The sequence below is a fragment of the Lynx canadensis genome, chromosome A2 (assembly GCF_007474595.2).
Source record: "Lynx canadensis isolate LIC74 chromosome A2, mLynCan4.pri.v2, whole genome shotgun sequence".
Lineage (NCBI taxonomy): Eukaryota > Metazoa > Chordata > Mammalia > Carnivora > Felidae > Lynx > Lynx canadensis.
The window spans coordinates 120,873,794-120,898,886 of record NC_044304.2 but is presented as its reverse complement, the minus strand read 5'-3'; the positions used below and the strand labels follow the sequence as shown (position 1 = coordinate 120,898,886).

At 49.1% G+C, this 25,093-nt stretch overlaps 1 protein-coding gene across 1 annotated transcript in view; it reads right to left on the bottom strand.

The window, feature by feature from the left end:
• WIPF3 (WAS/WASL interacting protein family member 3) overlaps positions 1-23,533 on the bottom strand; it is a 28,596-nt gene extending 5,063 nt beyond the window's left edge. The window contains exons 1-6 of the mRNA XM_032592500.1: positions 23,407-23,533; positions 22,523-22,708; positions 20,320-20,451; positions 14,256-15,011; positions 11,173-11,322; positions 10,061-10,162 (exon numbers count right to left, since the gene is read on the bottom strand). Of these exons, the coding sequence (XP_032448391.1) occupies positions 10,061-10,162; positions 11,173-11,322; positions 14,256-15,011; positions 20,320-20,451; positions 22,523-22,708; positions 23,407-23,533 (1,453 nt within the window). The remainder of the gene's footprint in view (positions 1-10,060; positions 10,163-11,172; positions 11,323-14,255; positions 15,012-20,319; positions 20,452-22,522; positions 22,709-23,406) is intronic.
• Positions 23,534-25,093: the final 1,560 nt, after the last annotated feature.

Genomic DNA, 25,093 nt, shown 5'->3' with positions numbered 1-25,093 from the left:
ATATATGGGTTGGTTTTAAATCCACATTCCCAGGCCTTCCGGGACTTTTCCTGTGAGTCACGTGTTCTAAATGGTGTCCCTGATGCCTCTTTGCTGCATGAAGTATGAGGCTTTTCTGTCCTGCCTCTGTAACAGACTCCGAATTAAACAGGCATTGTCCCTCCAAACAATCCAGGCTGCTGTGCTACTTACAAAGCAACTGAAAAGCAGAACTACTCATCACAGATCATTTATGGTAGTGAAATACTGATAACACCCTGTGTTCAACAAAACTATTTAGGAAATCCAGGGTTCACAATTTCGGACGGGGTATGAAGTAGCCATTTGAATGTTTACAAAGGCCCAAGTAATTTGGGGTGATGTTTGAAACTTAGGAGAAAAAAAGCAGGCTAGAAATTGTTTAAATAGGATGACCGGAACTATTTTAAAAATGGAAATAGGGGCGCCTGGGTGGCGCAGTCGGTTGAGCGTCCGACTTCAGCCAGGTCATGATCTCGCGGTCCGTGAGTTCGAGCCCTGCGTCAGGCTCTGGGCTGATGGCTCAGAGCCTGGAGCCTGTTTCCGATTCTGTGTCTCCCTCTCTCTCTGCCCCTCCCCGGTTCATGCTCTGTCTCTCTCTGTCCCAAAAATAAATAAACATTGAAAAAAAAAATAAAATAAAATAAATAAAAATGGAAATAATATATTGATTCCTCCTGGAGGTACTATTTTTTTTTGAATCTCTTGAAAATACTTTAAAGTTTTCTACAATGAACATGTAAGTCATCTTAAGAATCTGTTAAGATACAGGTTTTTTGGGGGGCGCCCGGGTGGTTCAGTCGGTTAAGTGTCCAACTCTTGGTTTCGACTCAGGTCATGATCTCACGGTTCGTAAGTTTGAGCCCCACGTCGGGCTCCTGCGCTGACAGTACAGGGCCTGCTTGGGGTTCTCTCTCCCTCTCTCTCTGCCCCACCCCCGCTCATGCTCTGTCTGTCTCAAAAATAAACAAACATTAAAAAGATTTTTTAAAAATAAAATAAAAAAAAAGAACTAGTTTATATTCCTACCCGATCCCATGCGTCTAGGGCCCTGAGAGCAGCCTGAGTGACCACTGCTGAGGCCTCCTAGCAAAGAGATGGCCCCAAGTTACTGACAAAGCTTTGTTTATTTCATAATCCAAGCCAGCCTGCGCCTTTTTGCAGGCATAGAGATACTTTCTTTGTCTTTTTTTTGGGGGGGTGGGGATGGTGGTTCCTGGTTTATTGTGTACTAAAGGATAAAGATGAACAGTGAAAAGAAGAGGTATGTATATAGGATGAGGTCAGGAAGGGCCCAGGGAGCAAGAGTTTCTGTCTTCGTGGAGTTGGGTGCATCATGGATGCACCATTTTCCAAACACACGGATGTGTTCACCAACCTAGAGGCTCTCCGAAGCCCCTACGTTTGGGATTTTTATTGCTGGCTTCACCTTGTAGGTAGACGTGATCGTTCATTAACACAACCTCCAGTCCCTCTCCCCTTCCAGGAAGAAGGGGGTTGGGGCTCAAAGTTCCAAGCTTCTAATGATGGCTTCATCTTTCTGACGACCCACCCCCACCCAGGATCCCACCAGGCATTGCCTCATTAGAACAAAACAGGTTCCTATCACCCAGGATATTCCAAGGGATTCAGAAGCTCTGTGTCAGGAACCGGGGTCAAAGACCAAATATTTGAACAAAAGGTGCTGGTAGTATTCTTATCCCTCAGGAAATGACAAGGGTTCTAGGAGCTTTGTGCCAGAAACTGAGGGCACAGGTGAAATATACATTTTCTATTATTTCACAAAATACAATTCAATCCATCACATTCTCCTTTCGAGAGCGGGCTCCCGGAGCTGTATTTATGCCAGTATAGCTGGGGAGGCCCAGGAAAGTCACATTTTTCAGGAAGGATGCCTTCGGCATAGAAATACTTTCATGCCAGAGGGGGGGAAAATCATTCTGTAGCCAACAGGAGGCTGGACTCTGCAAGACCTGGAGAAGGGCCAGGGAGGATTTACAGACGGGGCTGGCCGTTCAAGCTGGGTCTCTCTGAGAGCCTTCCAGAACTCCGGCCAGCCTTGCAGCGACTCAGCATGCTGAGGGGGGTGGGTTAGCACAAGGGTGGACTCCTAGGAGAAGCACAACTAACTGGCAGCCTGGGGCCAGGACGGGCTCTCCAAGCTGAGGTCCACGTGGCACCAGGGGGAGAGGTAGGAAGGTGTGCAGAACACCGGACACGGAGCAGAGACCTTGGTGCGAGCCCCAGCTGTGACCAGGGGCAGGGCACTCGATTTCTGCCCGGGCTTCTTCAGCTGTACGTGAAGGAGTTGGTCTGAATGACCTCAAAGGGCCCTTTCGTTCCGATGCTGGAGGCCTCTCACAGTCTCCAAACAAAGCAAATGACGGGTTTCGCTGGAAATGACAATTCTAGTATTTGCCAGATTTAAACCTTAGAAAGTGCATATCTGGCCTTTCCTCTCCTTCCCCGCCATGACGTCATGGTTGAGGTTGGTGTGAACCCCGCCACTCCTTCCTGGACCACATCCGCTTGTACAGAACTTAGTGGGGTCACCCTGTGTACCGTGGGGCCACACTTCCCCTCCACAGGTGCTCAGGCCAGGGACCGGCCAATCAGATTCTCTCCCCCAATAACCTGGAGTTCTTTTTTAAGTTTATTTATTTATTAAAAAAAATTTTTTTTAATGTTTTTATTTCTTTTTCAGACAGAGACAAAGTGTGAGCAGGGGAGGAGCAGAGAGAGGGGGAATCGGAAGCGGGCTCCAGGCTCTGAGCCGTCAGCACAGAGCCCGACGCGGGGCTCAAACTCACAGACTGTGAGATCGTGACCTGAGCTGAAGTTGGACGCCCAACCGACTGAGCCACCCAGGCGCCCCTATTTATTTTGAAAGAAAGAGAGAGTGCACGAGTGCAGGAGGGGCAGAGAGAGAGAGAGGGAGAAAGAGAATCCCAAGCAGGCTCTGCGTTGACAGTGCAGATCCTGTGGGGCTCCAACTCAAGAACTGTGAGATCAAGACCAGAGCGAACCTGAGAGTCAGACACTCAACTGACTGAGCCACCCAAGCGTCCCTCCCAATAAACTGGAATTTTAAAATTAGCGTTAATGCTCAAAAAGTAATAAGTATTTGTTACAGGAAACTTGGACAAAACAGTGAGGCATAAGGACAATAAACACCACCCAGCATTCTACCTCTGAGTGCTAACCACTCTCAACACTTAGTGTATATGCTTCTGGCCCCTTCTCTCTTCTGTTGATTTGGTCAACAACTTATTCTCCCTCTCCATAGATTCACAAAATGATTTCTATTTAAAAAAAATTTTTTTTAATGTTTATTCATTTTTTTTTTTTGAGAGACAGAGTGAGCAGGGGAGGGCAGAGAGAGAGACACACACACACAGAATCTGAAACAGGTTCCAGGCTCTGAGCTGTCGGCACAGAGCCCAATGTGGGGCTGGAACCCACGAACATGAGATCATGACCTGAGCCAAAGTTGGACGCTTAACCGACTGAGCCACCCAGGCGCCCCCACAAAATCATTTCTTAATTGAAGAAGATGATAAAGCAGAAGGAACAGGAGTGACGGGGCAGGGAGGGCTATCAAATAAAGAGTGGTCAGGGAAGAAGTGTCTGATAAAGTGCCATTAGATCAAAGACCCAAAGGAGGCAGGGAGGAAGTCTCATGGATATCAGGGGAAAGTGTCCCGCAGAAAGAACAGCAAGTACAAACCCAGAGCCCAGAGGTGGGAGTGCGCTTGGAGTTTTCTACAAGCTCCAAGTTGTCTGTGCTGTTGGAGCGAAAGGAGGTTTTGTGGGGAGTGCGGCTGGTTGTGTGGGCACTTCATGTAGGTCTGATGAGTCAGGTGGGAATTTCTAATGGATATAGAACGAGACAGGAATCCAGTGGAGGATTTGAAGCAGACGGTGGCCTGACTCGACTTGGGCTCTAGACAAATCACGGGGCCTGCAGTATGGGGCAGGGAAGCCTGTTGGTAGGTCGCCTGCAGTCTCCAGATGAGAAATGACAGTGGTTTCGGCCGGGCTGAGGCGGAAGATGAGGCGACAGAGATCAGATCGAAGATATACTTCAGAGGAGGAGCCCCAAGATTTTTCTGGTAAGTTGGATGTGGAGCAGGAGAGAAAGAAAGAAGCCAGAGAGGACTCCAAAGTATTTGGTGTGCCAAAAAATGGGGAGGCAGCAAGCACAAAGTGGAAGGAGGGAAGAAAGCGAGGGATGCCAGAAAATCTAAGTGAAGATGTGCTTCAGAAGGAGGGTGTGACGGACTGCGGCTAATACATCTGACCACTGGCTTTGGTGACATGGAGGTCCCCTGGAGGTCTTGCTAAGGTCTCTTTCCATGGGGTAGGGGTGGGGGAAAATGCCTGAAAGGGAAGAAGGGGAGGAAGAAGGCATGGCACTGTCTGTGAGCAGAGAAATAGCCCAACGACCAGAGTAGGCCAAGGGAGATGCTTTATAGGCACGATAACACCTTTGCCGGTTCAGAGGAATAAAGGAATAATCTAGAAGGACAGGAGTAGTAACAGAGTGGGATGTTGGAAGATAGCTTATGAACGAGTGAGGTCAACAGTGATGATCAGGCACGGCTAAGATTAAGCCCAGGGCGGACTCCTCACCGCCCTGCGGCCCTCCGCAAAGGCAGTAATAGATGCTCAGCTTCTGTCAGTGTCTACGGATTCTCTCAGTCTTGGGACATCTAATCCTTTGATTTCATGACACGAACCACCCAGTACTGTTAGGGCAGCACTTAGTGGACAAGTTTCTTTGCTAATGGAAATTGTGGTGGCTAGTTTTGCCATAAATGTAAAGTAACTCTTTTATGTACTATTCTTTAAAATTTTTTAATGTTTATTTTTAAGAGAGAGAGAGAGAGGCATCATGAGCAGGGGAGGGGTAGAGAGAGAGGGAGACACAGAATCCGAAGCAGGCTCCAGTCTCTGAGCTGTCAGCACAGAGCCCAACGTGGGTTCAAACTCACGAACTGTGTAATCATGACCCGAGCCAAAGTTGGACACTCAACCGACCGAGCCACCCGGGCACCCCAGTAACTCTTTTAAAATAGGAACTGGAGGGGCGCCTGGGTGGCGCAGTCGGTTAAGCGTCCGACTTCAGCCAGGTCACGATCTCGCGGTCCGGGAGTTCGAGCCCCGAGTCAGGCTCTGGGTTGATGGCTCAGAGCCTGGAGCCTGTTTCCGATTCTGTGTCTCCCTCTCTCTCTGCCCCTCCCCCGTTCATGCTCTGTCTCTCTCTGTCCCAAAAATAAATAAACGTTGAAAAAAAATTAAAAAAAAAATAATAAATAAAATAAAATAGGAACTGGATCATAACAAGGTACCACTTCACGACTGTTAAGTAGAACAAAACACAACCCAGAAAATAACAAGCGTTAGCGAGGACGTGCTGGAGCCCTTGTGTGCTGTTGATGGGAATGTAAGATGGAAATCAATATGGTGGTTCCTCAGAAAATTAAAAAATAGAGTTACCACATGATCCAGCAATTCTGGGCATATACACAAAAGAATTGAAAGCAGGGACACAAAGAGGTATTTGTATATCCATGTTGACAGCAGCGTTATTCACAATAGCCAAAGGTGGAATCCACCCAAGAGTCCATGGATGGATGAATGGGTGAACACATGCCATACGTACATACAATGGGATATTATTCAACCTTAGAAAGGCAGGGAATTCCGACAGATGGTACAAAGTGAATAACCTTGAGGACATGGTGCTAAATGAAAGAAACCAGTCTCAAAAAGTCAAATATTAGAGGGTGCCACTTATATGAGGAACCGAGAGTAGTCCGATTTTAATGGGTTTACTGGGTACGAAGCTTCAGTTTTGCAGGATGGAAGGAGGTCTGGAGATGGGTTGCACAACAATGTGAACATACTTAAGGCTGTTGAAATGTACACTCAGAAGTGGTTAAGATGGAAAATTTCATGTTTTGTATTTTCAAACCATGAAAGTTAAAAAAAAAAAAGGAGTTGAGATGTAAGCAAATTTCTTTTTTTTTTTTTTTTTAACGTTTATTTATTTTTGAGACAGAGAGAGACAGAGCATGAACGGGGGAGGGGCAGAGAGAGAGGGAGACACAGAATCGGAAACAGGCTCCAGGCTCTGAGCCGTCAGCCCAGAGCCCGACGCGGGGCCCGAACTCGCGGACCGTGAGATCGTGACCTGAGCTGAAGTCGGACGCTTAACCGACTGAGCCACCCAGGCGCCCCGAGATGTAAGCAAATTTCTAACCAGCCACTTTCTCACTGACATGACTGCTGGGAACGCCAGACTGAAATGTTGGGTTAGGTGTCTGCCTCTCCTCCCTTTCTCCATCAGAATGTGAATTTCTTGAGGGCGTGGCGGGGGATCATTTATCTGAATCTCTCTAGTGGGTAAGGGCCTCAGTAGGTATGGATCAATATAATGATAACTTCACTCTTTCTATCAACACTATGTTAATAAGCATTTGTGACCTACGCAATTTCCCCCAGAGATCCCTCCTGATGGCTTATTTTTTCTTTCTTTCTTCTTATTGCACGAAAATGCACATAACGTAAAATCTGCCACTGATGGCCTTTCGTACCTTCACGATGTTGTGCAACCGTCACCTCTGTCTAGATTCAGGACAGATTCATCATCCCCAAAGCAAACCCATACCCATGAGCAGTCATTCCCCGTTCTTCATACCCCCAGCCCTTGGCAACTGCTAAATCTACGTTCTGTCTCTAAGGGTCTGCCTGTCTTGGGTATGTCACACAAATGGAATCATACAGTATGTGGCCTTTTGTGTCTGGATTCTTTCCCTCATCATGACGTGTTCAAGGTTCATCCGTGTTGTGGAATCTATGGCACCTCATTTCCTTTTAGTGTCGAATAGCATTCCATTGTATGGCTATATACTTTCTTTGTCCATTCATCAGCTGATGGACGTTGGGATGTTTCTCTCTTTTGGCTATTGCGAATAGTGCTGCTGTGAATGTGTGTAGGAGGTCTTGTCTGAACCCAGATCTTTTCACTGTATACCCAGGAATGGAGTTGCTGGGTCCTATGGTAATTACATGATTAGCTTATTGAGGAACCTAATGCATTAAAAAAAATTTTAGTGTTTATTTTATTTATTTTGAGAGAGAGAGAGAAAGAGAGACACAGAGAGAATGCAAGCAGGGGAGGGGCAGAGAGAGAGAGAGAGACAGACAGACAGACAGAGTCCCAAGCAGGCTCCACCCTAACAGCGTGGAGCCCAGTGTGGGGCTCGAACTCACAAACCACGAGATCATGACCTGAGCCGCAACCAAGAGTCAGACGCTTAACTGACTGAACCACCCAGGGGCCCGCTAATGCATTTTGAGAACATTAAAAAAATTAGGTAAAATCACCCTGTCAAAGGAAGAAAACAGCTAACACCTGCAGGGCGGAGACAGTGAAGAGAACAGGTAGAAAAGCTAAGCATTAGGGGATCTGTGGGCTGTGTGTGTGTCAGGAGCAGAGAGAGAAAGCGAGCAAGCGGGAGGAGACAAAGCCAGGATTGCTACAAAAGAGTGTGAAACAGAACCAACACCGTCCCCCAGACATGAAGAACGCGAATCTCGGGGAACCAGGTCAATGGGGAGAAGGAAGAGAGCTGTAAGGAGAGATGTAACCAGACAGGCATGAACTGTATCAGACTCACACTGATAGAATTAACAAGGTTCTACCCTACCGCTCACAGGGATGGCAGGAACGTGCTAATTTAATTGTGCTAGGAAGCCACGGGAGTATTTTATGCCCGTCAATGCCTCATCAACCTAAAACCATATTTTATTTTTGAAACTGCAAATACCCTTTCTGGTCTGTGGGATGTCAGTTCGCTTTCTTTCTCGTTTCCTCTTTTTTTTTTTTTTTTAACTGCATCTTCCTGAGGCTCAGATTATCTTTTTGTGCGTGGGCACTGATTTGACCCTCTCTCTGAGATGAGAGGAACGCAGTGCAGACTGCCAGCTGTGTCCTCCTGTGGTGGCTTCTCTTCCATTCTCAGGGAGGAGACTGGGCACCCTGGGCTCAAAAGTACGGCTAACTTTAGAACTTGCTGAGTCTGAAGGTCGAAGGACTGCACAGCACGCTACTGAGAAAGGCCGCACAAAAGAAGGAGATTTCGAAGAATCCGCTTTTCTGGAACAATTTAGTGCAGCGATCAGCAAAGTATGGCCGGCAGACCAAATCCAGCCAGCACCTGTTTTTGTTAATAAAGTTTTATTGGGAGACAGCCGTGCCCATCCATTTATGTGTGGTCCGTGGCTCTTTTCAGGTCAAAATAGCAGGACCGAGTCGTTGTGACCGAGAACGTGTGGCCTGCAGAGCCCCAAATATGTCGTTTCTGGCCCTTTAGAGAAAATGTTTGCTGACCTCTGGTTTAGGGTAGGGGCCACGTGTCACATTCACGTGTTACAGTCCGGGTATAACAAAGAACGGTGGGATTTGGGGCAGGAAGGTGGCCGGTGAGCAAACCCTTGCTTAGGGAAAGGAAATGAGCCTTGTACTGACTTCATCTTTGGCCCTCCATTCTGTCCTGCTCTTCTCTTCCTCCTCTTTCTCTTTAAGTTCACAGCAGTAGACTTTACATATTATTTAAAAAGCACACAAGGCGGGGCGCCTGGGTGGCGCAGTCGGTTAAGCGTCCGACTTCAGCCAGGTCACGATCTCGTGGTCCGTGAGTTCGAGCCCCGCATCAGGCTCTGGGCTGATGGCTCGGAGCCTGGAGCCTGTTTCCGATTCTGTGTCTCCCTCTCTCTCTGCCCCTCCCCCGTTCATGCTCTGACCTCTCTCTGTTCCCCCAAAAAATAAATAAACGTTGAAAAAATAAATAAAAAAAAAAAAAAAGCACACAAGGCCACTTCTGTCTAAATGTGCAATCCCACAGGCCAGCAGAAAAAGACCTGCCCAGGCTGATTCCAAGGGCACCTGTGACCTGAGCAGGGCACAGGCTCGAGCTCCCTGGTCTGCCTGCAGGGAGATGAACGCTGGAGAAGAGCCTTTGCCAAAAGTTCCTCTGAAGGAAGAGGTCAAAGAGCCCAGTTCACGGTCTTGGGCTAACCCAGGACACTGACGGTTTTCCATGCTAGTCTACAGATGTCTGGGATTGGGGGCCTCACCCATGCTGTGGGGTGGGAAACATATGACCCTTACCCCATGTTGCCGTCTCTGTCCCCTCTTACCAGCTCCTGCCCAATCGGATTGGCTCAGCACTGGACCAGGTCTGGCTCATATTAACTGACAGGCAGCATCACTGTGTGGTTCACAACCCATCTTGCTTTTCTTGGCTTCCTGTTTTCCTAAAGTACTTGCCTCCCTGCCCTTTTGGCCCTGAGGGGCAGGCCAGACTCTTTCTCTTCCACTCTTTGGGCTAAACAGGTAAGCAGAGTGCAGGCTTCTCCTTGGAGGCTGTCCACACGATGAAATTGGGAGAAGGCAGTTTCTCCCCAGGCTGAGATTTTTCAGCCTTGGCTGCACATTGGAATCACCTGGCAACTTTCAAAAATATGGACACCTGGATCCCACCCTGCATATTTTGATTTAGTTGGTGTGGGTGCAGTCTGGCCGTTGGGATTTTTAAAAGCTCTCTGGGTTGTTCTAATGTGTATTCAAGGTTGAGAATCATTGACCTAAGGACACTCCCCATTTCACAGTCTGCTAGAGTTCTGAATTGGGGTTTCTAAGAATCTTCTCTAGTTATTAATACAAAGCTCCCGTGTCCCACTTTGCTGTTGTCTCGGGGTGTTCAGCTCCCTTGTCAAAAGCCCTAAGGCGGGGAGGGACAAGTGGTGAATCTAGGCACTCAAATCCGAAGCCAAACAATCAATGCTGGAATAAAAAGCTTCTAAATGAATCCTTGGGGGCCAGGAAATGTTCTGACGCTTGCAGAAGCATGGATAGCACTGTACCCTTGAGTAGTGAAATCATGACGTCATCCTTTAGGCAGCCTGTAGCCCATCAGTCACACTAAGCACTTAATTCTGTATAAACCAAGAGGCTTCCCAAGGTGGTACTTACTTCTGGGGATCTTGCTGGGGTAACTCTTCTGGCATGGTTTATACTCATCTGGAGGAGGAAAGTCTTCCACAGTATGAAACGTGAATTTCGACTCAAAGTCATCTGCCCACGTGGAAAACAGCAAAATTACTCTAGCTATTGTGATGACCCAAGTTTTGAAAATTTCCAGGAGCACACGGGTTTGCCTGCCCAGTGCAAGGGTTTTAACGGCTGGGCGATTGCCCCCTGAGACACCCATCTACCTCTCCGTGTTTGCTCGTTAGCTCGGACAAGGGGAGTCAGGAAAAGCGGGGTCAACAGACTCTCCCTGATCACCCACTCCGGTTTGCTTTGACCAACATCTTAAGGGAGCTTCTAAAGGCAGAAGTGCCACAGGGCTATCGAGGGTCCAGAGTCGGAGGTGGGGAACGTGACAGCGACACGGCACCAGCAGAGTCCCTGTGGCCTGAAGCTACCCCTGAGCCCCTGGGGAGGCCTTTGTTTGGGAGGGGCGAGCAGAACAGGAGTCCGCAGCCCGGCTGGTGGGAAGGAGCACGGCCTGTGTCTAGTCGGGGACGCGGGCTCCCCAGGCGGGGACGCGGGCTCCCCAAAGCGAACAGGATTTTCCCTGAGCTCCTGACTGCAAGGGGACAGGTGGCGTTCAGCCCTTTCATGAGCTGAGTCCCTGCTTTGTGATCTAGGCTTTGTATCTGAGCCCAGAGAACCTTCCTTCCTATGTCCAAATTTTTGCCCTACCTCTCCCTCTGTCTAGTGGGCCTTCTATTCGTTCTTTCACCGTTTCCAGATCACTCTATTCTTTTTTAATCCAATATGCCTGGATTTCTCCGTGGAGACAGACACATACACGCAGACATGCGCAGCTTAAATGTCGGTATTCTTCCCTCTTTCTCATCTCAGACAGATGGTTAGAGGAATGGGTTCTGGAACCTCCCAGAAAGCCTCGCGAGAAACCCTATTTCACCCAACTTGTGGGCTGTTTTGTGCTAGAGTGAGCTCCTGCTTGCACCCTGAAGCATGCACCCTGAAATGGTGGGCCGGCAAACTCCCTCCAGGGGCCAGGGAAGCCCCTTCCTCGCTGGCAGCCGGCACGGGCCGAGGGCGGGCCCACTTACCGATGATATGCAGGCTTCCGTTCCGCAGCTGACCTCCCGGCTCCGGTGTCGGGGTCCAGGCTGGGGCCTGCTGGCTTCTGCTGGAAAGCTCCGTGGTGGGTGACCTCGCAGGCGGTGCTGGGGGTGGATTTAGCTTTCCCCCACTGGTCCCTTATAGAAAAGATGCCAGAGAATTCAGAGACAGGAATGGCAGAGGCTATAACTTTCGGTGGGAGGTGAGGTGCTGAGATCTCTGGATGTAGTATGCTACGGTGAATGAAAAGGCAGCCTCTGGAGCCAAACTGCTCAGGACCGAATTCTAGTTCTCTTGCAGGGATAATGACACAGCATCCTTGCGCCTCAGTTTCCTCAACCGTGAAATGGGGATAACAGTACACCCACCTTCTAGGGTTGATGAGAGGGTTGAATGAGTGAAGTCAACTGGCGTGTAGGAAGGGCTCAATAAATGTTAGCTGCTGTGGCAATGTTAATGGTGACAACAACCTTCAGTATCAGACGGCACCGTTCAAAGAAGGGGAAACCATCGCCCAGTCCGAAGAAAGGGAGGGACTGTCTGTGGGTGAGGTGCAGAGGGAGGTGGGACGAACAAGCTGTCGGGGCTTGCTCCTATCCCCGGGGTTCTGCTCGCGGGGGTTCCCCTGCACGGCAGACACTCTTTCTCCTTCCAGTCAATACCTAAACCCACCCCACCCACCAGGGCCCAACTCAAGTCCCACCTCCGTCACCAAGCCCTGATGATGCCTGTGGGAGGCTCGCTCTCCCTTGTCAGTACTCTGTTGAATGACTCATTGGCAATTAAGAAGGAGCACGTCAGTGTGGGTGTTCTACTCTTCACCTATTGAAACGATGACCACCACACCGCTATTACCTGTGACAAAATGCCCACGATTACAACCTCCTTCTCTGCCCCCCAGTTGGCCTGAGGCAGAAATTGCCCTCATTTTGTTCGTGGAAAACTAAGTTTCACATCCAAAGACACAAGGAGACGGGCCAGAACAGCATCTGCTCCTGGCCTTGGGCTTACCACCCCGGTCTTCCCTTTCTCAGAATCAGGACCCACTAGGATTTACTGGCTCCCGTAAGCAGACTAAAGGGGTGAAGGGGCTACGGTGGCTGCTGACTCCTCTTCTGGAGGAAAAACTGTCCCTTCCTATGGTAAGGAGATGACACAGTGAGCCCCTGCTCTACACAATGCACTTCAGGCACATTCTCTCACTGAATATGCGTAACGATCCTCCATGAAAGGTGTTATCTCCATTTGCCGCCCCCCCCACCCCCCCACATAAAAGCAAGGTTCAAAACATTTAAAAACTGGCAAGAGATTACACAGGAGTGGATGGGGAGGCCAGGTTGAATTCAGATGTCTCTGAATCTAAGGCGTTGTTTTCACCATCCCATGAAGAAATCATGGGCAGCTGTCTCACTACTAGGAATGCTGGCCTTATGGTGACCACTCAGTTGAAAACAGAATGCCTCAAACCTTCTCTCTCATGACCAAGAGCTTTACACATACACTTGCCCTGGGGCGCCTGGGTGGCTCAGTGGGTTAAGCGTCCAACTCTTGGTTTCGCCTCAGGTCATGATCTCAAGGTTCCAAGAAGTCGAGCTTAGGCTCCTCTGCCCCTCCCCTCCCCTCAGAACACATAAATAAACTTAAAAAAAAAAAAATATTCTTGCCCTTTGTATCAGGAATTCCTTATCAGGAAACTGTCTTTTCAAAATATACAAAAGGTAGGTGACAATTGCTACAAAAGTATTTCCTGCAATACTATTTACGATAAAAATATAGAAAAATATAGAAAAAAATAGAATCAACTTCATACTAGAAATCTGGTATATACCGCTGATCATATCAATATGCTTCTGAATAAACTTCAATGGTTTGACAAGACTGCTTTCGATGGAACATTAAACAGAAAGAGAATAGAAATATTTGAATCATATATTCAAGATAGTATTAACTTTGTAAATACGTAGACATACTCAGAAAAAAAAATGATGGGAAGTACACTGAAATGGGACAGCTTTTATTTCTGGGTGATGTTATTTTGGTGATTTCAGTTGCTTTCTACTTGCTCTACAATGAGCTTGTATTATTTCTAATTCGAGGAAACACATTTCAGAAAGCTTCTGCATCAAAAGATTTTCTTAAAGACCGAGGAATATGTATGTGTGCATGTGGATGTGTGTTGGCGTGTGTGTGTGGATGGTGTTTATGAGCATGTGTGTATGTGTGTGTATGTGTGGGTATGTGTGTATGCTTTCCATTCAGAAGGACACCAGAGGTGAATGAAGCCTCCCCAGTATCTGGACATCAGTTAAGGGTACGCATGCTCAATCCAACACCCTCTCTGCTAGATATGTGAAGGAATTAGTTTTACTATTTGGCTTGAAATGCAGACCTTTAGTTTTCTTGAGTCAGCACGAGAACCTGCCAGAAAGAAGGCAGAACGCTAATCCAGTCTGTGGAGGGCCAGTGCGGATTGTGGCTGGGGGCCAGCTTGTAATAACTCAGGCAGAAATTACAGCAGAGACCTGGTTCTGGAAACAAACTGCATCCACAGCCCCCTCCACTGCAGAGAGGAGATTTGGGTAAATGAGCGATGACAGTAAGAATAAAAAAACCCTTCTCTAGAGCTCAATGTTGCCAGGCCCTGGTCCAGCAACCACACAAGGTGGGAATTATTGGTATCCCCATTTAACAGATGAGGAGAAGAAAGCACAGAGAGGCTAAGGAATTGTTCAGGGTCACACAGCTAGTAATTGCAAGGTGATTAAGGCCAGAATGCCTGGCGAGGGGTTTGCACGACCTTGGACAAATCTTTCAACCCCTCTCCCCCTTGGTTTCCTGTCTCTAACATGAATACAACATAAAGTCCCATACAGCAAGTTTCATCGTGCTCCACGAGGGGTATTGATAGCTCGGTTCTAAAACAAAATCCTAAGAATTAAGACATCTCAAGGTGTCCCCAAGTGGCTCCTAGAAGCAGGCCTCTGGCTGTGTCCCTAGCACCTCCATAATTACTGGCAGGGCTGGGTGATCCTCTGATATGGCCACCCTGGACCGGGACAGTGGTGCTCACCTGGGCCTCGTCCGGGCCTCTTCTTCTGCACGAACGTCTGGGATCCCGGAGGGGCTGGAGGTGTAGGCAAGGCTTGAACGCTGGACTTGGGTGGCTGGGCCTGGAAGCTGGGAGACTTGGGGGGCAGCGGGGGCGGGGCTTCACTGCTGTTGTTAGCTCCTGGCAAAGGAGGCGCAGGCACAGAGGACCTCGGGGTACAGGAGGCATAAAGAGGGGGTGGGGGTGGCGGGGGCGGTGGGGCGGGAGGCTCCCGCACATCCTGGGCGGGGCTGGTAGCATCTGCACTGAGCCCCGGATACCCACAAGGTGGGAGGAGGGGGAGTGGGGGTGGGATGGGTGGTAGGTGCAAGGGGGTTAGTTGAGGCTTCACTGCCTTGTCACTGAGAACGGAGGCCAGGGGAAGGGGGGGTGGAGTTGGGGGAGGGGGGGGAGGGGGAGGGGGAGGTACGGAGGGGAGAGGGGGTACAGCCACTGGGGGGTTCCCTTTGGTGGGTGGGCCAGGTGGGGACACCAGCGGAGTTTTGGTGGGGGAGGAAGGGGGCAGGGGTGGGGGCAGGGGCGGAGGAGGTGGGGGTGGGGTAGGAGGCGGTGGGGCGGGCATGCTGGGGCGAGGAGGGACTGTCCTGGCAGCGCCGTGCACCTCAGAGGCATTGCCTAGCCTGGGAGATGCAGGGGGGTTAAGCGGGCCACTGATAGTTTTGATAGGAAGCCGGGGAGAAGGCGCCCGGGAGCCAGGGGCCTGCCCTGTCTTGCCACCTGGAAGTAAACAAGCTCTGAGTTAGGTCAGCCACAGAGGACAGAGGAACCCGAGTATGTGGGCGGCTGTGACAGATGCCGTCCAGCGTGATGTCAGCCAAATGCATGGTGGATGCTCTCTTCCTGCACGCTCACGGGGAGACCTCAGGTGCGGCAGCTGTCCCACGAGAGGGCTGGCTGGACCCGCCCCAAGGTCCTTGCAAGTGCCAGCCTTCCTGTTCCAGCCCATCTCTGCCCGCACCTGCCAAGGGCCCACAAGTCTCCCAGCCCAGGGCACAGGGCTGCTCTGACCCTCTCTGCCTTCCCCTACCTCAAGGCCACCCTCACACTCATTCACCGTTACCGACTGGGTCAATCCAGTCGGGTACCCAGCCTTTACATCCTAGTTTGGATCCTCAGCCGTACCAACCAGAAGCTCCTTGCTAGGGAGGTTTTCCTCATTTCCAGCATTTCGTGAACAAGGACTTCGGTTTTGCATCAAGACCAGAAGATCCATCATTCCTCGAATATATAAGTAACTCAGAAGTCAGTGGGAAGACACACAGCCTTGGGGATCCAGGTCCGACGACCTTGAACCTCCCAGTCCCACGGCTCTGGAATTTGAAAGCCTCTTTTTCCGAAGACATGTCCATTTCCAATGGGCTCCCGGTCTCCTGATCTCCTGGCTCCCTCACCGCACAGATCCACGAACCCCAACTTGAAACCCAATGCCCCTTTGGAAGTCAACAAACCTGGAGTAGCATGCCGCTCCCAGTGATGTGTGTTTGGCATACTTCATGGAAGACTGGGGTGGAGGTGCTCCCTAGGAGGGGCCTTGTCGCTCTCTGTGCGCCCTTTTGCTGTGCTCCTTACCCTTTTGTCCCTCGCCGAGGACAAAAATGTTCCTCTCCTTGTTTAGTGCATGGAAATTCTGCAGCCACTGCTCTAATGTGTCTTTGGAGCATCACTGTCCCCTCAGGAGGCTCGTTACAATACTCCTTCTAAGTAAATATAGTGCCCTCCCTAATGGAATTCTAGGGAAGCCGTATTTTCCTATTCTTGCACCCCTGTAATTTACAACCCCCTTGAAAACATGTGGCGAGCGCTCGAAAAGATGGTCGCTTCTCAGACAGCTTCCTGGGTGTTGCAGAATAGGAAACACAGCTGCCGAATCAGATTATAAACCCCAGCATCAGGCAGCGGTTCGGAGCTTTCCTGCTGGTGCGTCCCCGGGTGCGTTCACCCAACCAGGTGCAAGATGGTACCCCAACACACTTGACCCCAAAAGCCAGGCCATTCAAAGGAAGGTGTGGTGGCGGCGACGCTGGGGCTGAAACTCGGTGGGCAGGATGACAGTATCGGGCTTTCCAAAAGGATGGTGACCCTCCTCTGGCTACGATGTGACAGTTACCCGGGCAGCACTGCTTTTTACACGTCTCAGCTACAGGATGGCTGCTCTGAAGGCAGGGTGGTGGTGCCATTATTCCTCTGCTGAGGATTTCCTTTGGGGGTGGTTGTGGAAGAGGCAATGTCTTCGCACGGAGGCATCCACCCTGGCTGACTGGATCCCCTCGGGGCCTGAGGCAGGCACCGCCATAACACCCGGCTGACCGTGGCCAGGAGTGAGGGCCTCCGCCTGGCCTTTCCAAGGACAGGACCTACCGCCCCCTGCGATTCTAACATTAGACATTTCATGTGAGGTCTAGGGCAGGTGTCAGGCTCAGGGATTCCTGCCTTCAAGGTCTTAAGCCTGTTCCCATAGCACACAGAGATGAAGACAGAGGACCAAGGCAGGTCCCTAACCAGGCCGAGGCCTCCCTATATGACTGCTTGCTCCCTGAACTTTAAAGGAATAGCAAGTTTGAGGAGGAGCAGATTCAGCCACTGAGTAACCAATCCTGACTTTCTAAGTGACTAAGGACACCATGTCTCCAAGATTCAGAAACGCTCAGAATGAGTCAGTTAAAAACACAGGAGCCTCTGCTGACTAAGCGGCCAGGCGAATGAGACGTGGGCAAACCTATCTTTATTGTGACATGAACAGCAGAGGCAAGGAAGGCACAAATCCTCATTCGGCTTATGCTCATGCCCACTCCAGGATGAAGCAGACAGCTGGCAGCACACGTGTGAGGTGAGGCCCCCAGGAGAGAGGAATTAGCCTGCGTGCAGGCCAGGAAGCCAGGTAGCAGGGGGCCCGTGGAGAGAGCCAAGGGGAGTAAGTGCCAAGGGAAGGAAGGAGGAGGTTTTCCTTCATAACATAGACGTTAACCCTGGAAATCCAAACAGAAACACAAAAAGAGGCCAGAAAGCGGGTGGGGAAAGGCCAGCTTGAGTGCATCTAGAGCCTGGGGGGTTATCAAAAGATGAAACATGTTTTGGGGCACCCAGGCGGCTCAGTCGGTTGAGCTTCCGACTTCGGCTCGGGTCATGATCTCACGGTCTGTGAGTTCGAGCCCCGCGTCGGGCTCCGTGCTGACCGCTCAGAGCTTGGAGCCTGCTTCGGATTCTGGGTCTCCCTCTCTCTCTGCCCCTTGCCTGCTCATGCTCTGTCTCTCTCTGTCTCCAAAATAAATAAACATTAAAAAGCATAAATTTTAAACAGATGAAATATGTTTTCCTTCTTCAATCTGTGGGTGTTTCCAGAAGATCTCGGACTGCGTGGAAGTCTCATTACACGTTCCATAGTACCCAGTTTACTCATCCTATCTTATTTTAACGGCCACTCCTTCGGAGCGCTAAGCCAAGGCCACATTATGACTTTGGAGGACATTTTAGGGACGTGTTGCCATAAAGACAAATAGAATCTTTGACCCTAAAAGTGATTTTAAAAGAAATCCAAACATTTTCACGGACTCCCAAAAGTACTGTGAGCACTAGACTCTGTGCTTTCTGGGCCTCATGGCTCTCTGCAACCATGCTACCTATGTATACGTTCCACTCAACAAATATTTACTGAACACCTACCATACATCAGGCATTTTTAAGGCAGTGAAAAGAAACACAGCTCCTGCCTTCACAGAGCTTATATTTAGAGGGAGACGACAGAAATAAACTAACGAGTAAATATATATCGGATGGTGAAAAGTAATACAAGAAAATTAAATCAGTGTAGAGGGGATATGGAGTCAGGGGGTGGGACTGATATTTTTTGTGGGCTGGATGCATAAAGCCTCACTGATAGGTTGATCAGGTGCCACATGAGCAGAGACCTGAAGGATGGGAGAAAATGAGCCATGTGGACACCCGAGGAAGAGTGTTTCCGGTCAAGAGAGCAGTCAGTGCAAGGGCCCTGTGGCAACAGCATGCCTGGTGTGTGCAAGAACAGCAAGGAGGACAATGTGGCTGAAATGGAGGGCGTGTGCTAGCAAGAGCGGGAGGCAAGACCATGGAGAGGTAGCAGAGACTAGAGCCCTTCTCTCTGAATGCCCAGGAAGCTGATGGAAGTGTTTTGAGAGAGGAGAGCCATGGTTGGTCTTACTCTGACATGACACCCAGCCCATGCATCTGTTTATTGTCTCTGTCTTTGAGATTCCATCCTGTAGCATGCATCACCAGTCACTTCATTATGGATTTCTATCTCCTCTACAGAAATCAATGCTTGTCTTCACAGAGTGGCTCAAACCCCACTCACTTGTGTCCTACAGGAGACAGGTAGGAATGGAGATGACCTGGCTTCCTTTGGCTGGTCCCTGTTAAACCTGACTGGGTATTTCTCCTATCTTTTCTTCTGTGAAGAGAAACTAGTGGACATTTTATACCCTACAGGATGTTTATTTGCTACCACTCAGGAATTTGGGAAAAGAAAGCGGCCTTGAGAAATGTCAACTCTCTTTGCCAAGCCCTTAGCAGAAAAGAGGAAATGAAATGGCTTCCGAGAGGGTTTCAATTGGACCTCAAAGCACCCTAGTGCCCTTATCTTTGCTGGACTTTATCAGTAGGTGACAGCAGCAAATGCACCTCCTTATGTCAAACAGCCACAGAACCCCCCCCCCCCGCCCCCCACCACCAGCCAAAGGTTATTAGCAAAGCCACATGGTAGAAGATTCTATGCCAGCAATGCTTGGGGCTTGATGTTCCCTGATTAATGACATTCTTGAAGTTTATTTCAGCTTGCTGGCTAAAGAGAACAATAATAGGAAAAAGTATTCCCATTACCCACAATAAATATATATTTGCCCAATTTTAATGCAATGCTTTCAAAACATCTGATATCCACTAACACACAAATGGCTGCAGTAGACTGGTTGCAGAAATGGCCTTGCTTGTCCACTCCCTCCTGATTCTGTATCTTTGAAATGTGATTTTACGGGGCGCCTGGGTGGCGCAGTTGGTTAAGCGTCCGACTTCAGCCAGGTCACGATCTCGCGGTCCGTGAGTTCGAGCCCCGCGTTGGGCTCTGGGCTGATGGCTCAGAGCCTGGAGCCTGTTTCCGATTCTGTGTCTCCCTCTCTCTCTGCCCCTCCCCCGTTCATGCTCTGTCTCTCTCTGTCCCCCAAAAATAAATAAATAAATAAATAAATAAATAAATAAATAAATAAATAAAACGTTAAAAAAAAGAAATGTGATTTTACAGATTCTGTCATCAAGAGGTGAAGTGTCTTTCTCCACCCTCGTTTCTGGGCCGGCCCTGTGGCTTGCTTTGGGTAAGAGGATGCGGTAGGAAGAGATATTGTGCCAATTCTCAGACTAAGTCTTAAGAGACTTTATATACTTCCGTCCTCTTGGAACCCTGCCACCGACGTGCACAAAATCCCAAATAGTCTGCTAGATACCGAGAGACTGTATGGATCAGTCAGGTCTGTCATTTCAGCTGAGGCACCAAAGAACAAGAACTGTAAGATTAGCCAAAGCCAATTACCCAAGCTGGAGTTAGTAGAGGGGGCCCAGCTGAGACCACCCTAAATGGCCAACCACAGAACCATAAGCGAAATAAGTGGCTATTTAAAGCCCGTAAGTGTTAGGCTATTTTGTTACACAGCAATGCCTAACTGATACAATGACTCACATTACAGTGATGTCACTATGATTTTCTAACGCGATTTATACCCTTCATCTGTACTTTGCCGTCTGAGCCCCAGTCACAGCTTTGCGAAACACTACACACTATGGCAAATCATTCTTCAGTAATTACAAAGGGATGACTTACAAGACCCCTTGAGCATGATGCTTTGGATACTTTCAGTACGTGCTCCCCAATCCATGATCTACTGCTATACGACTTTTCACTAAAAACACGTCACCACCCTCCTGGCACGTGAGGATCGCCCTGTTGGTTCCACACGTTAAGGAGGGAAAGACCACGAGGCAGCCAGTCTGAATTGTCCCTTACCTGCTGCATCCCTCTGGCCTGCTGGACGCAACACTGGAAAGCCACCGGCAAACAGATCTCCCAGGGCTGGGGGTGTGCTTCCGCCTCGAGAGTTTGCAGAACCTCCTCCTTCTTTGTTGCCTCCCTTAGAACCTTTGCAGAGAAGAGGCAGGTGGGTGAGGACTTGTGAGCAGAGCTGAGCCGCCAGTTGTCATCCCGGGCCCGTGGTCCAGCACCGCCTGGGGCAGCCTTCCCGTTCGTTCCCCCACCTCCAGCCTTCCCCTTCTAGTGGGCATCATTCCCAAACGCCCTCTGCCCGGATGCCCCGCAGACTCCTGCAGCTCGTGCTGTCTGCTGTTCCCTCTGGACCTAACCACGCAACTGACCATCAGCAGCCGAGTACCCTGAAGAGTGGCCGAAACAAAGGGGCCTAAACGCTGCCATTCCGTAGGTGCCGGCAGGGGAACCGGCAGCACCTTTCGAATGAGAACGCTCACACACTGCAGGTGTGGCGCCGGCCCTATTTTCAACTCGACGGTTGTTGTGGGAGGACCAGACAGAGAAAACCCAGAGATTCAGTTCAGCCGGTAATTTTAACTTCTCGTCCACAGAGTCTGGCCCAGAATGGCAAGCAGGAAGTGAAGGTCTGCAATGATCTGTGCTTTGGCATTTTCCTTCTCTGTCTCCCTGGCTCTCACTCCCTGAGCCCCCTACCCTTCCCTGAATCTTTTCTTCTACAGGAGAGAAAGCTCGTGAAACCCTGGGGGACAGGGGTCACTAATTCCAGCCTTCCAGACGTGTGTGATGACCAACTGTGTACGATGAGAAGACGTTCGGCTGAGGGAAGAGTTCCTAGCAAGAAATGTTCAGAGCCTGCAGCTCACTTGCACAGAGAAATCAGGGCACAGTGCCCACTGGTGGATGAATGGGTTTAGATTATTCTGAGTATTCATATACATTTACCTATTCACTGGCATGATTAGGAAACGAGTGTTCCGATCAAATGGGTTTGTCTGGTAACTGGGCTTAACCAATTAGATAGCGGGTCCAACTGGAAACTAATTTTCATGGCAACTGCTGAAAATACTCTAAAATAATTTGTCTATCCTTGTGTATTAACACATATAGTTACAGATACTAGATACAATTACACTTTTAGGACTATCCTTGGGAATTACCATCACGTGCATCATTGAAAACTACATGAAGACATAATGAGAGACGACATTGGTGAATAGTTCCGCATGTATTATTTCAACCTTCAGCAATCTTGATGAAAAAAAGCAAAAAAGCAGGTATGATCATCTTCCCCCATCTCGTAGGTAAGCAGACTGAACCTCAGAGAAATCCCCAGATTTGCCGGGTAGCAGAATCAGGCCTCAGCCTGGATCATCTCTACTCTATACATAGAAAGCTGCAGTCATCTGACCCTAGGAGAGAATTCTGAGTACATCTTTCTCCTCGTGAAAACAAAAACGTGGCATATTTTAATGATGACACTTTAATTTTTCTCTCACTGAGTTTGAGGGCTATGAGGATGCAGGGTAGGTGATCTTTAGAGGTTATCTCACGGTCAATAAACGCAAAGTGAAATCGCCAGACAGTGGAATATTAGTCAACAGTAAAGCATTGGCACGTGCTATAGTATGGATGAACTTTGAAAACAGCGTGCTAAGTGAAGGAGCCAGTCACAAAAGGCCACAGAGTGTATGATTCCATTTATAGGAATAGCCCAAGGAGGCAAATCCATAGAGACAGAAAGTGGATTTAGCAGCTGCCAGGGATGGGGGGGAGAGGCAGAATGGAAAGTGACCGCTAATGGGCGCGGGGTTTCCTTGTGGAGTGATGAAAACGTTCTGAAACGAGACAGGGGTGATGGCCGCAACCACACTGTGGATGGGTAAATGCCACGGAATTGGACGCTTTGGTGCTTAACACGGTGAATTTTATATTATGTGGATTTTGTCACGGTTAAAAAGAAGCTATCCCACCACGTTTTTGTTTGTTTAGCGTTTGCACAGGGGTAGAAGATACACCATGGATCATCTGCCGACCTGGAAAGGAAGCTCCGATTCTCTCACCCACGTGGCCTGTGCATTGAGCAAGTCTGCTATGGCCCAGAGTGGGTGCTGGGTAACTTCCCTGAGCAGGCCAGCGGTGCCTGGCTGAGCCTCCCACGGCCTGCCCTCGCCTCACAGCAGGCCTAGCCCCGCCGCTCACTCACTCTCAATTTGTGGGGCACTGCGGTCATTGATCTGTGTGACTTTCCGTAGGCGAGTTCCCTGCTGGATATCAGCCAACAGAGCGCTCCGACCTTTGGGGTCTGCCTTTCTCAAGCTGGAAGCGTCTGTACCCACCTGTAAGGGAATAAGAGGGATCCGATTAGAACCGCACGTAATAACACAATCCGCTGTTTGCTAGTATAACTTCCTGCGTCGGTACTTTCTGCCTGTAAACGTCTTTCGATTTGCACAGCTTCTTGGGGCTCTCTTCTCTCTGCTGGATGGGATGCAGCCCAATTCATGGATCGCTGGATAAAATAAGATCTTTAACATTTACTCTGTTGAATCTCGTTGTTCTTTTTTTTTTAAACACTTCCATTTTTGCGTGAGCTGACATGGTAGGGGTCTCCACGGGCTTGTAGAACCAGGGAGCACCAGAAAGAACATATGTAGGCTGGTGGCAAATAAGAGGAGGGGTTGGGTTGTGCTGGAAGATAGAGTCCGGAGGAAACACAGTTAGAAGGTTTATACTATGTGAACCGAGATCTAGTTAAACATTTCTCAAAGCCAGAAATACTTCTTAGCTCTTGCTATTTGGGGGAGACCATGTGTCTTCGGTGTTTGGCTTAAATAGCACCACTTCAGAGGCCTTTTTTGACCCCCCCCCCAATCTAAGCAAGGCCACCCAGTGTTCTCTCTAAAGGTACCCTATTCCTTTTTCCTCTGCTAACTTCTATCGCCTGATGTAAACTTGTATCTGTCTCTCCTCACGGAAAATTTCCATCTGTGGTTACGAGTTGAGGGTTCACCACCCCCAGAGGACTCTGTCAGGAAAAAGACCTTGTTCGTTTTGTTCACGAATTATTTCCAGAGGGTATAACAGGACCTGGCCACAGGTAGGCACAGCGGCTACCAGACGAATGAATGAGCGCGTGAACTAGACCCAGGACGTAGAGTACATTGACCTTGCTTTCAAAGGCATTGTGGGCGTGCCAGGGAGACAGGGCACACATGCATGGAATTAAGCCATGACATCGTAAACGTATGATGCAAGTCCCACAGAGAGGAAGGTCACCGAGAGTTCAGAAGGGGCCATATTTGCCAGGCTGCAAAGGAAGGTAAGAGACCTTGAGATGGTCCTCGAAGTAGAGACAGGATTTACAAATCCTTGCTGTAGCCATTTTCCGTTCAGAAAAGGACAATCCAGCTTTGTTGGCTATTTAGTCAGAGACTCTCCAGTGTCACAGACTAGAAACAAAGGCAATTGTGGTTTTAGCTAAAATGTGCTGAGGGTGTATTTTCACTGGCTGCCTCTACTGCCCTGGTGATGTATCTTCCATGGGCTTTGAAGGACATAAGCTTCAAAGTTGGGTTCTTGCTGCCCGGAAACATGCTTTTTGAACCCTTGAAGGGCGGGGGCTCATGGACAATAGTCAGTAACAGAGCTGAGCAAGGGGCCCCAGCCCTGATGATACACGTTTTTAGAAAGCATTATTAATGCACACGTACAACAGGGCATTTCTCACACAACATGCTTTTAAAGTCTATCGATAGAAACCATTAATATCCATAAATCCTTTTAAACTGCCAAGTTTTGAAATCTTTTAGAGTTTCCTCTCATTTTATTTACAAGTAGTTCATGGCAGGAATAAAAGGCCAAGGGAAATATCATGACCCAGTCAAGAGGGTATGAAAACTTTTGCAAAAATCTAGCATCACAATCTCAACATGTATTATTTTCAGAGGTTAGGGAGAGAAAGCGCTTTGGAGCTTTATTCCTAGTTACAAGATAAATAACACAGTGCATTATAATGATAGTCATGGCTCAACTCAGGTGACAGCCTTGGGGACGGCAAGGGTTAGAACGGTGTGTTCTTCTGTTCAAAGAAGTAGCTGGACCCAGGAACAAACCTTGTCGCTAATAATCCCGCTGTGGGCGAGTGGGTCATCTTATATAATTTTTTTTTTCAAATATTTATCTTTGGGAGAGCTCAAGCTGGGGAGGGGCGGAGCGAGGGGGACAGAGGATCTGAAGTGGGCTCTGCCCTGACAAGCTGGCAGCAGCTAGCCCGATGTGGGGCTCGAACTCATGAACCACGAGATCGTGACCTGAGCCGAAGTCGGACGCTCAACCAACTGAGCCACCCAGGTGCCCCCGATCATCTCATCTAATTTAAACTTGGTTTTTTAATTTATCACCAAAATGTGTCCCCTACACCCTGATCTTGCCCATCCCAAACTTTTTAGGTGAGGGTTATGAAGAACATTAAGAGCCCTTGAGATAATGACTTTGAGTACCTACTTAGCACAGGCCTCAATATATTCTTGATGATTCCACATGCCAAGATTTTTTGATAAACATTTTCCAAGTCAGCAGGAGGACATGGCGAGTCACATCATGTTTACATGCTGCAGTTCAACTTGCGGGACTAAATGGAACGTTCCTTCTTTGACTTCTTGGCTTTCTTTCCTGCTGTACTGTCTACCCTGATGATTTTCCACTAGAGGGCTCTCCCTCCCCTGATATGGATATGGCATCAGTCCGTCCTCTCTGGTGAGGTCCAGAATGAATA